Below are 12608 nucleotides of genomic sequence, written 5' to 3' on the forward strand. Positions count from 1 at the left end.
TCTACTGTAAGAAAACACAGAGGGACGGGGAATTCTTTTCACGGGTGCAAAATGTCTTTTTGTTTAAACCTCAGGCAATGCTGCCTTTGCTCATAACTGTCGCCAATTTAAGAGAAGTTCTCGGAAGCCTTTTGCAATAATGGGCTTTCTCAAGGAGGCTGCCCTTGGGTCTGATTCGTGATCTTCTAGTCAGGGTCCCTGCAGTGGTAAGTGAGCTGGAACTTTGGCCTGGGTGCTTTAAGTGCTTCTTCTCACCCTGAGAGACCCACTGACCTTTCCTCCTACGAACTCAGATACCATATCCATCCAAGGCTAACCAAGGAGAAGAGTGGGCAGGATGAGGTGGGCGGAGCTGGAGCGTGGGAGGGGGCAGGGAGGTCCTCTGGAGGGGGGCTGCTGTGTGGGCACTGAGGGAACAAACGTGAGGCCGGCTGAGGTTCCCCAGAAACAGATGGGTGTGCTGCATCTTCTCTGGAGATGCAAACACAGGGTCCGGGGACTCTGTGCCAGTGTCCAGTCAGACTTTGCCCATAGGCAGACTCCCTTGGTTGATCGGGTCTGAGTTCAATAAGGGGACCCATAAACACACACTTCCTAACTGCAAGGCATGAGTCCAGGAGGAGAGAGCAGCCAGGGCACACCACTGATCCCAACAACAAAGACATGCACGGAGGGCCTGGGTGTCGGCACAGCCCGTCCACCCTGTGGTGGGCAGAAGGCCCCCAGCGATGTTGCTCCCCAGTCCCGGAAACCTGTGCCTGCATCACCTCACACGGCAAGGAGAGTTTGCAGCTGTGACCAAGGTTGTAGACCCTGTGAGAGGGAGGCAGTTCTGGCTGATCCAGTGGGTTTAGTCTAATCACCTGCGGTATCTCAGGGAAGCCAGTAGGGGGTCCACAGCTCTGGGACCCAGGGGCTGCGGGCTCACCAAACCCTCTGCTCATGGCCCCCACCACCTCTACTGATGGAGCAGCCAGGTCTGTAGGGAAACGGGGAGGAGACTCCAGACCCGACCACCTGCTCAGACCACCTATGGCATCTACTTCTAAATCCGTCTAAGTCTGGAATCCCTTACTAGTTCATTTAAAAGTAGCTTTTAGGGCTTCCCTGGTGGCGCAGTGGTTGAGAGTCCGCCTGCCGATGCAGGGGACGCGGGTTCGTGCCCCAGTCCGGGAAGATCCCACATGCCACGGAGCGGCTGGGCCCGTGAGCCATGGCCGCTGAGCCTGCAAGAAGACCCAACACAGCCAAGAATAAAAATAATAAATAAATAAATTTATTTTTTAAAGTAGAATAAAATTAGCTTTTAAATAATTCTAGGCAAAGAGCAAGATCGCCTCTAAAAGGGGCTGTGGCTGAGGCCAGGCTGTGAAGTTTAGTGAATATGCTAAAGCTTTTCATGCAAACTGCAACTTGTGAGGCCGTCATCAGAAATGAGGAGCATTATAATGGGTTGTTCCGATGCAGTGAGGCCGTTTGTCTCTCCTGGTGGAAAAAAGCATAATCTTGACATTTCACAGTCAAAAGCTGTTTTCCTCTGGGATTTGCCTTAAAATAGGAAGGTGCAACGGGGTGAGTCTAAGAAATGTGGGAGCGTGGTCTCCCTCTGAGCTGCAAGCCAGGCTGTCCCGACATTTCCCATTCAAGAACAGAGGCTTCTGTTATCACTGCCGATGGGGCCTAATAAAAAAGCCTCTGGGCAAAAGGCTGAGACTTACAGTGAGATAAAAGAAGTTTATTCAAGTGTGGGACAAAACTAGAGCGCGTACAAGTAGCGATGTGGGGGAGCCCAAGGTCAGCACGGAGATCCCTGGTGGACGTGCTTGGGAATTTGTTCAAGTTTCCCTCGGATGCGTGGCTCTTCTTTGGGACAAAGTTTCATTTCACCTGTGGGCTTAGTTCTTTAGTGTTTTTGTACAGACCAAAGTGACTAAAACCCCAGCAGAGCAGGACCAGAGCCCAGAGCCACTCAGCACACTCGGGCTGTTCCCAGCTCCGCAAACACCATTCCCAGCATTCAGCCACCCCCAACACCAAACGTCTGTGGAGACCCGTCCCACCCTCACCTCTCAAAGGGGTCAAACGCTTGCTGTGCTGATAAATTCCTCTCTGTCGCCCTGTTCTTTCTGCAATAACAACTTTAAAATAGCAAGTTGTTTATAAACAGTCCTCCAAGCTCACCAGGAGTCCTGACGTTCGGTGTTCAGAATCGGGTTTCTTGCTTCCCACTAGCCAGCCAAGATCCCATGGTACTCAGGTGCCATCAGGAGAAAATTTATAGGGGCGCGAGCTGGGGAGTCAGAGTTTCCCGGGGACAGGCCTCACCTGTGTGATGTCACAAGGGCTGCGGGGAGCTAGAGCTCCAAGCTGAGCAGCCCCTCCCTGCAGAAGCCAAGGGCGCCCCTGCAAGACCCCTGTGCGAGGCCAAGGCAGACCTGGGCCCCCCGCTGTCGCTGACCCTGCCACTGTCCGCCCCCATCCCTAACAGCAACCTGGCCTGAAGCCCCTCCTCCCTGGTTCCCGGGTCTCCTGGGCTTTGTCTCTAGGAGACGTCCGTGAGAGCGTGTGTTCAGCACACCCAGCAGTGGTTCCAGGCAGAGGAGAGAGCCAGGGGGGCTGAGAACGGGAAGGACCCTCAGCCGGGAAAGTGCAGACGCACACAGAGCTTCCATGGGGGTTAAAGGGGCTCGCGGACCTTGAGAAAGCACACCTGTGCCTCGTGGCGCAAGAAAGACACATGTCCCAGCCCTGGGAGCCTGGGGTCTGGGGAAGGGCTTCTGGTGAGACGGGGACAGCTGAGCACCTGCCTGACTCACGTGGCCACACCTGACACACGAGGGGCACAGGTGATGACATCATCACACCACCCTGTGGAGCGCTGTTATCACAGATGGAGAAACTGAGGCCCAAGGTTATCCCAGGGGGCCTAAGTCGTAAGCGGCTGAATGGAGCAGGGATTCAGAGCAGCAGGTGTGCCGGAGCGAGGGGGCCTCTGATGCCTGGAGGGGTTTCCTGCCTCGGGAACCCCTCCCACTTTCCTTCCTGGGTTCTCTTTACCGGGTCTTGGCCTGCCCTGCTCCCCACTGCATCTCCAGTCCTCCGGGATGAAACCAAACCATCGGGAGAGGCTGCCCCCATCTCCTTCCAGAACCTGCCTGGCCCTCCCCCATTCAGGTCCCACTGGACCCTCTGGTCTCAAGGGGCACATGTCTCCCCTTCCAGATGAAATTCTTAAGAACAAAACTTGTCCATTACCGTTTAAAGGCCCTAAGTTTGGCGGTGGTTTAAGCTACCTGATATGGTCTGCTTGGGATACCCCACCCTTGTGAAGCAGAGTTTCCCTCCCGCCATCAACACTGCAAACGGCAAGCTTTCCCAGCCTTCCTCATATCTAGGGCGCAGACACATACAAAGCCACTGTGTGCGGAATGTTCTCGGTGTGGTGCCTCTGGATCTGTGCAGTGCACAACCTGGGCAGACACACATAACTGGCCTGGAGATCTAGGTACCCAAACAGGCTCGATCCCAATGCTGAATGCGGAGCTCGGCGCGGGCGTGCAGGGCAGTTGCTCCTGTCTGCAGCCGGCTACCGGCAGAGGGACCCTGCAGGCCCTGCACGGTGTATGGGCTTCTCCCTTCCGTGTAGCACCCAAGACATTCTCCAGTCTTTCCAAAATTCCTTTGAACTGCCAAAAAGCTTTCAACAAATTCCCTTTCTGCTTAAATGAGCCAGACTCAAGATTTTTTTTGCTTACATCTAAGAAACGCCACCTGCCCTTGGTTCTGATCTGCTAGATTAAACGGGGTTACCCCTGGTGACCACTCCTGGGCTCTCGCCTGCCACCCGCCCCCAAGGAAGCAGGTGGGCGCCGTCCAGACCCCCAGGGCGGCAGACGCGGAAGCCAGTTTGTCAAGTCTGGGTGAGGCAGGAACGGACAGACAGAGGCTGCCCCGGGGACAAGAAGGCGTTGAGCCGCGGGTCCCCCGCCCAAGAGGAGACACCCTCTTGCCATTCTCGCTGCAGCCCCCCGAGACCCCGCTCCGCGCCCCGTGCTGCAGGGGCACCGGGCCCAGGGCGAGGAGTGGAAGCCCATGCTAGAGCTCGCCGTGACCCCTACGGTCAGAAGACCAATGCTTTTCCCGTCTCCTCGGTTTGTCAGGTCTCCATGGCTGCCGCCACCTGGGGTCACACTCAGGCCTCGATGAGAAGCCACACGGAGCACGGCTGAGTGTTCCCTGAAAGGCCTGGCACTGCTGGGTCTGGGGGGGCCCTCCTCCCCTCCCTGCTGCCCTTTGTCCCTTTGTTCTTCTGCATCTGTCTCCCTTCTCCGTTTCTGACTGATCCACACTCTCTCAATACCTCTGTCTCTCACACACACACATACACACACGCGCGCATGCATACACACACACACGGACCCCCAGAGCCTCAGTGCGGCGGGCAGCCTAGGGGGCCCGGGACCCCTGCAGCATCGTCTCGCGGGTGCACGTCCCCCCGCGGCCGCTGGGTGGCAGTGTGGACGCGCGGGTGCGCCGCCGCCGCCCATCCTCTCCGCCCACGCTGCACCCGGGGCTCAGAGAGATGCCCGCGCACCAGCTTTCCGGTCACGCCTCGATGCAGCACCTAATAAATCCCGGTTCTCCCCTCAACCAGACCGCCTCCCTCCTGCGCTGCAAATCAGGGGCCGCGGCCCACCCCGCAGGCCCTTCCTGCCGAGCTGGGGGATTCAATTAGCGGCTGTGCTTCTGGCCTCCTGCCGGCTGCGCCTGTCCTATCAAATTGTCTTTGAAACCGTCACAGCCCTGTAGAGGTGTGTGACCCGGGCACAGACAAAGGCCGGCGTGCTTTCCTGCGCTTCGTGCTGGCACAGAGCCTCGGAGGCGGGCTCAGCGGAGGCGGCGACAGGAGGGGACGTGGATCGGCTCCCTCTGGTTTCACCTGAGAGCCGAGGTGACACGAGAGCACAGAAGTGGCCCCACCCCAACTCCTCCCCTACCAGGGACGAAACCAGACCCAGGGAGGCGCCGGCTTGCCCTGGGCTGCCCTTGACCCCGGTGAAGAGCCCGGAGGGGTGGGGCACACCTGACCCACCCTAGAACCAGGGCAGCTCTGTCCAGGTGACCGAGGGCAGTCGCATGGGCCGAGGCCGTCGTGGTGATGCTCGGGAAGCTCCGGCTTCAGGACGCCCTGCCCAACCGCAGTCACCACCTGGTCAGTTCCCTTGCACAGGCCCCGGGACTGGATCTGCCTGTCCTGTGAGGGGCAGGCACCTGGGCCAGCTCAAGGTCATGGGCCCTGGGCTGTGGGCAGGGGTGCCTGGCTGCCCCACAGGCCCGTGGGTGCAGCGGGGGTCCCGCAGATACCCGGAGCAGAGCCGCTGCCTTGGCCCCTGTGGCACCTACAGCAATAGCACTGGGGCCTGAGCTCCAGTCTGCAGGGCACAAAGAGGACCAGCCCCTGGGGAGGAAGCCGGCGGCACCTTTACTGCGCTGGGCTCTCACCGCGCCAGCAGCTCTAGGCAGACGCTCCCCTTCCTCCAAAACAGTCGCTACACAAACACCCTGCAGGCGCGGTCCAGAACGTCGGGCAGCCGGGGCCTCACTCCCAAGACACGCAGACACACAAGAGCCCCTGGAGAGCGGTGTCCCCGGAGCCCCCTTCTGGCTCCCAGCCCCAGCTGTTTTCCTTTGTGGGTGCGTGTCTGCCTGTTTTCTTTGAAAAATGAAGATGTTTATTATTTTTTACTGGGGATTCTGATGTACAAAAGGAAGAACTGCGGGTGATTGGCAGGCAGCTTCTGGGATGGCCCCCAGCGGTCCCGTCTCCAGGAGTCCCCTCCCCAAGTTCAGGCTGGACCTGGGGACAGGCTTCTGAGACCACAACGCAGACAGTGATGGGGGGGGGTCTTTCCAGGATGGGTGCACGCTCGCACTGCTCTGAGGCGGCCAGCGGTCCTTGGGGAGGTGCCCAGGGCAGAGGTGCCCGGCAAGGAACTCAGGCCTCCATCCAGCCACCCGTGTGGCACTGAATGCCACCAGCAACCTCACGGTCAAGTGTGGCTGGTGAAACAGAGCCCCCCACCCCCGGCCCAAGGCGAGCTCTGGGTGAAGTCCCGCCCCACAGGACCTGCGGGGACATTGATGCTTTGTCGTGAGTCGCTGTTTGGGGGCGACCGCGATACAGGAATAGATAACGAACACCGCTAGAGAAGACACTGAGAGAACAACATTCGGCTGTCAGATTCGGAGCATTTACTTTTCTTTTTCCTGAAATCCGCAGCAACGCAAAATTGTTTCTACTTTTACAGAAGCATTGATCTAAGCTAAGAGGATTCTTTTCCATATAGAAATTAAAAGGAAGGTAGTCATTTAAGACCTCACTACCATTGTTTGTACTTAACTGTTATAACATTTAAAGATCTCGTTTCATACTTTGCACAAAGCCAAGAGAGATTCTGAGTAATAATTACATAACAAACATTTTGTCTACACTACAAATAATAAAACTCTAGTTCTTCAGACATAATACCCAGAAACACGTTTTTTTTTTTTTCTTCTTTTTCGCCCAAGCATGCACCATTCTCTAAGATTCAGAAAAGGAGCCTTTACCGGGGACCCCGCACTCCTGCTTGGGGACCACGTGGCGGGCAGAGCCTCCCACCCGCGGTGGCAGCCGGCAGCCACCCGGTGGCGGAGGGGCCGCCGATGCTGGAGCAACAGGGTCCCCGCTACACGTGCTCCTTGTCGAACTCGCAGAGGAAGTGCATGGTGAGGTGGCAGGCCACGTCGTTCCAGCCCCCGGAAGCCACCAGCTCCACGCAATCCTCGTCGTCATAGGCGTTGTTGGGCTCCCCGCTGCGCCACTGGCTGAAGGTCTGCATGGGCGAGCGGTCCGCGTAGACGAAGGTGCCCTCCCGCTCCAGGTCGTTGATGCCGATGAAGACGCGGGCCAGGCCGGCCTGCGCGATGTAGGCGGCCAGCAGCCCGTTGGCGGCCTCATCCTTGGGCATGCTCAGCGTGCCGCCCCGGCCCTGGCAGGCCAGCTGTGCATCCACGTACCGCTTCTCCTCCTTCACCAGCAGGTAGATCTTCTGCTCCGTCTCGCGCACGCCGGCGACGGCTGCGGGGACAGGGCTGGAGGGCGAGCGCTCGCGGGTCCCCAGCAAACCCGGGGCGCCAACCCAGCACGCGCGCACGGGGAGCAGACCCAGGGCCGCTCTGCCTCCGGGCAGGGGTCGGGGGGACACGGGAGCAGGGAAGCCCCGAGAAGCACGTACCGTGTTTGATGAACTTCAGCTCCGCTGTGATCTGCGCGACCTGGTTGTCTGTCTCCCCGACGGCCTTCCTCAGCTGGCCGCACTCACACGGGATGCCTGCGGAGACCGCGCCCGGCGTGTGATGGGACTGACCCAGAGGCGGGCTCGGGGGGAGGGTACCCCCTCCCCAGCATGCTAGGCGATTCAAACCACGAAGGCCTTTGAGGCTGCAATGGAGATTTCAGACTTGATCCTAAAGGCAAGGAGCAGTGGAAGGGTTTCCACAGGGGCACCAAGGTCGGATTCACGTTTCACAATCTCGCTCTGGTCACTTAGGAGGAGATCAGTGGAGGTATGGCGGCGAGACGGGTGGGCGAGAGCAGGGGGTTAGGCCAGTCACCTCGGGAAGACTGCGGGCAGTGACAGCGCGGCAGGAGAGACGACAAGACGTTTGACGAAAGTGGTGGAGCTGGAACCGTGGGGGTGATGTTCAGTCATCCCAGCGTGGCCAACCCTGCCTCAGCTTAGGTGTTTCCTCCTGGCCCTCTCAGGAGGACCCTAACCTTCCAGCTGTGAAGAGCTCCACGTGGTCAGGAACCTTCTCAGAATGTCACTCGGCCGTCACAGTGCTTGGGGGGCCCATCGCCCATGGTGGCACTGCTCGCTTCGGCTTCTCCACCAGACCAGGAGGGGCCACCGGCTCCCGCCCGCCCTCTGCTCGGACTCTGTGAGCACAGGGGCAGGACTTCTCACCTTTTCCTGAGAAATTCCATCGTGCGAAGCTCTCAGCCTGCCTTTCCAGTCTGAACACACTCTGGTGTTTGGCCCGGTCTTCCAAACTCTCAGCCCCCCTCTACCACTTAGAACCCAAACACTCCCCAGCGCATGGGCACCTGGAATGATGCTGGTGTGATTGGGGGTTTTTCTTTAATGGAACTTTTTCTGAGACACACGTTGTCTGAGTTCACTGCGGTTTGAGGCGCTGATGTTTTCTGGAGAGATGGAACCGGTATCAAGCTGACAGGTTCCCTCAGCTCACAGGAAGGGCCTACCCAAGGGACGCAGACACTGTATCTTCCCCCTCAATCTAGTATCTGTGCAGTGTCTCCTGTGGTCACACGTGTTGGGGACAAGGACCAGAGGGTGCACACCTGTTAGGATGGCGTTTCAGTGACGGGGCTGAGAGGCCACAAGGGCCTGAGTGACGGTGGCGGGAACAGTCCGGCAGGGGTTGGGGGACACCGCGCATAGACGGCCTGAACCTGGCGGGGACAGGGGTTGAGTGACATCGGGGTGGAGGTGCGTGCTGGGCAGGGGGGCGGGGGGTGGTGCAGCCGAAGCCCAGGGAACAGTGGTGGGGTTGGAGCGGGCAGCAGGCTGTGCCACATGGAGAAAGAAGACAGGGCAGCAGGCAGAGCTCCTCCGAGAAGAGAGGAAGAAGCAGGGGCCACAGGGCGGCACGCAGAGAGGACGGGGGCTGCCTGCAGCCCGGCCTCCTGGCACCAGGGAGAAGTTAAGGGAAGTCGGTTAAGTCCACTGAGCTGGGCCAGGGTCCGCGGTGACAGGAGGGTCGTGGGGAGTCAGCTGCAAGGACACCCAGAATGAGGAAGATGAACCAGAAAGTACGGACGCGCTTCTCAGAGAAGTTGGTGGTCAGGAGGGGGTCCTGATGCTCCCAGAGAACAGTAGGAAAGGAGGAAAGTACACTTTAGGGCGCGCGTATCTAAGCTGGATCGTGATGAGGTGATAATACACAGCCGGCATGCAGACCACAGCCCTGAACGGGAATGAAAACATTCAGGTAGCAGGAAAGCAAATATTGAAATAGTCCACAGGAGGGTGTGATGCACGAGGAAGGCGTGTCAGTTACACGCGCTTTTTCCAGCCTATTAAGTTTTATGTCATGATTTATACTTTTTAAAAGTGCAATTTTAATACATTTCTAAAAAATCCTTGGACCCTTTATGCCATACCTGGTTCTCCATTAGGGCCAGGGGGTCCTATGTCACCAGAATCTCCTTTCTCACCTGGAAAAGAGAAGCAAGGCCAAAGTCACAAAGCAGGGGTGGGACGTGTCCCCTGAGTTCAAATGTCCAGGTAGCAATGTTCTTTCTTCCATGTGCAGTGCCCTGCGGTTCCTCCCAGACCCTCCTTCTGCAGTGAACTGGAGGGAGGAATGGTCTGTAGATGACTGATTCTTCAGGCTCTGTTTATGTGACGTGGCACATCCACATATCATGGGACTTCAGAGATTATCAGATGAGCGTTCTTTAAGTCAATTCTGGAAAACCCAGCATGTCTCCTAGAACACGCTATCACCTCGGAAATCCGTAACACCCAGTGCCAGTTCTCTCCACGTCCCACATCACAGCAAGAAAATTCAGGTAGAACAGGTAACGTCAGAGACGGATGGACCATAGAGGTTCCCTCATCCAAACAGAGTCAAGATGAGATCGGTCCTCCCTGTCCCTCTCTGAGAGGCAGCAAGTTGTCCCAGGGGCACAGCCACCAGGACACCTGGGCGCCAGCCTTCTGTGGACAGGACAGACGACTCAGCCACTCTGCCCCTCCGTTTCTTCCAACTTATGAAACAAAGGGATAGGAGAAAATCAGGGCAACAAAGCTTTCTAGAAATTAGACAATGGCTATTTATTTTTAAATCACAGGAATATTCCTAAAGCACTACCTTTCTTCCCCCTGAGAGAACTTAAGCTTCTCAGCTGACCTGGGACAGTGAAGGGGCAGTGACTTCTACATCCTTGGAGAGTCATGTTCCATTTGATGGGGATGGAGAGAGCTCGGCAGTCTCCGTCCAAGTGATTCCTTTTTTTGCTTTTATCAACACCAGGAGCTTGAAAAATGACTCAGGGATCAGCTTGACAAGGACCCAGGACGGCAGAGTCTCAGAGATGGAGCAGATCAGGTAAGCTAAGCCCAGTAAGGGCCTCCTTGGCAAGTTGTCCCCTGGTGAGACTCTGACATTTACCCAGAGCGTATGCTGTATGTTAGAAGCACACACATCCCTACTTGTAGCCAGTATCCACTGCATTCTTCACAGCAGCTAAAAGGTGGAAACAACCCCAGTGGCCGTCAGCAGACGAAGGGATAAATAAAACGTGGTCCATCCATGCAACAGAATATTATCCAGCCTTATAAAGGAAGGAAAGTCTGACACCTGCTACAACATAGATGAACCCTGGAACATCACACCCAGTGAAATAAGACACAAAAGGACGAGTACCGTATGATTCCATTTACATGGAATATCTAAACCGGCAAGTTCATGGAGACAGAACGCAGGTTAGAGGCTGCTAGGGGCTGCAGGGGTGTGGGGCGTTATCACCTCACAAGGACAGAGTCTCTCTCTGGGGGAATGAACACATTTTGGAAATGTACGGCGGTGGTGGTTCTACAACATTGCAGTCGTGCTTAGTGCCACTGAATCACACTGAAAATAGTTCAAGTAACAAATTTTATGTTACAAATATTTTACCACCATTGTTTTAAGCTTTCTCAAAGCTTCCACATCCCTCTCTATATCACGCATATCGACCTGTGTGCTCTGTAATAAATCCACGGGGCAGGTGTTTCCCACGGATTTGCCGGGAGGAGAGACGCAGCTCACCGAGCTGGCCACACTCTTCGTCTCGGTCCTGGCTGAGGGACCATTCCCACCAGGGACAGGCTGGGCCAGGGGAGGTCCGTGCCATCGATCGGAACTGACCACCTGGACCCACTCACAGCTCAAAGCCCCAGGCAGGGTGATGGAGCACAGGACTGCAGGCACCGCGCTGGGCAGAGCAGACCACAGCCAAACTCCCTCCCAGCCCCAAGCCCCCCAGCCTCTGTCTCCTGCTGCCAGCACCCATGACAGGACTTGGGGGAGCCCTTCACGGGGCTGGGGGGCCTCGCCTCCTTCACCCCGAGCCCTCTGGGGTCTAGCACGGGCGCAGGACAAGCCAGGGACTCAGAAAGCGTTTGCTGACTGAGTGCGGAATGGGGGGCGGGATGCGCGGAAGAGCCGGGCGATGCTGAGCGACCCCTTAACTGCCCTGGGGACAGTCTCCCGAGCTGCCCACCCTCCAGGGTTGTGCAGGTCAAACGGGGTCACGTGGGCACTGGCGCTGCTTCCACACTGCCGCCACCCCCGAGTCTCAGAGAGTCTGAGTCACCCGAGCTGCAGGTGGACAGACAGTGTGTCGGGAATGCAGTCCTTCCGCTGCCTAAATGGGGCTCCCGATTCTCCCCCAGGCAGCATGTGAACCCTGAGGGGCAGGGAGCTCTCCCCACCTCGTGGCATGTAGTCAAGTCTGATCGATCCCAAAACGCAAACGCTGGAACACATCTTATCGTGTATAAAGCGCACAAAATAAACACAGCCACCAGCTACTCTCTAAGCGCCTGGGAGGTGAGCCTGCGAGGGAAAGTGAGCAGAGGTGTGTCGGAAGTACCTTTAGAACCAATGGGACCGATTTTTCCATGGCGCCCCACGCCGCCTTTCTGTCCTTTGTCACCCACGTCTCCTGTGGAAAACAATGAGATGACAGTTGGTCGAGGCACAGGTGACGCAGTCCACCTCCTGCGTGTCAGCCCACGTGAACACGCACGCACACACCCACACGAGGAGACCGAACACGTTACGACTCGTTTAACCTCTCCAAGGTCGCGTATCCGACTGACCCCAGAAGGCTCTACATGTCACCTGCTGATGTATTTCCCAAAGGAAGACACACCCCCCCTAAAGTCACACACACTGCGGAACAGACGAGGCCACACGGTACATCCCCATGTCCTCAACTCAACCGAGCGCTTAGACTGAGCACTTCCGGCCAGCAAGCAAGTCCTAGTTCTGTGATGTTCCCACAGCTCAGGCCAGGTCGAGGTCAGAGGACAACACAGGCTGAGCGGTGAACCACAGCAGAGATGCAGACACCCCACCCAAAGCCGGCTTACGTCCGCACAAGGGTGAAGTGTCTGGCACAGAGCACATGCGTTCTCTTATTTGGTCACAGGAGGGATTCATCGCGCAGACGGGGTTCACGGGGGTTAAGCGCTTGCCCGGGTCAAGTACCTGGTCCCGCCACGAGGTGACTCCTGCCCCAGACACCGTGTACGGTGCGTGATGCTGAGGACACAGGAGTGACAGGGCTCAGGGTCTGCGGGGGGATCGGGGAGATAAGCGGCCTGTTACACTACAACTAGTAGTGTAACAGGAGATGCCCAGGGCTCCGAGGAGGCATCCGGGAGCTGGGGAGAAGAGGGCCACCAGCCAGGACCACGTCACCATGCCTCTGGTCACACGTGGACGAGGCCTGGACAGGGACGAGGCAGGCACCGCAGGAGGCGGCCCAG

The 12608-nt window shown here is 57.4% G+C and overlaps 1 protein-coding gene across 2 annotated transcripts in view; it reads right to left on the reverse strand.

The window, feature by feature from the left end:
• Positions 1-6251: 6251 nt before the first annotated feature.
• The window catches only part of COLEC11 (collectin subfamily member 11), a 28937-nt gene continuing 22580 nt past the window's right edge, over positions 6252-12608 (reverse strand). For both annotated transcript variants that reach the window (XM_024756923.1, XM_024756922.1), the window contains exons 4-7: positions 11708-11779; positions 9230-9283; positions 7278-7373; positions 6252-7120 (exon numbers count right to left, since the gene is read on the reverse strand). In XM_024756923.1, coding sequence (XP_024612691.1) covers positions 6729-7120; positions 7278-7373; positions 9230-9283; positions 11708-11779 — 614 coding nt within the window. In that variant the 3' untranslated portion in view covers positions 6252-6728. The remainder of the gene's footprint in view (positions 7121-7277; positions 7374-9229; positions 9284-11707; positions 11780-12608) is intronic.

The sequence above is a fragment of the Neophocaena asiaeorientalis genome, unplaced genomic scaffold (assembly GCF_003031525.2).
Source record: "Neophocaena asiaeorientalis asiaeorientalis breed wild unplaced genomic scaffold, Neophocaena_asiaeorientalis_V1.1 scaffold703, whole genome shotgun sequence".
NCBI classification, from domain to species: domain Eukaryota; kingdom Metazoa; phylum Chordata; class Mammalia; order Artiodactyla; family Phocoenidae; genus Neophocaena; species Neophocaena asiaeorientalis.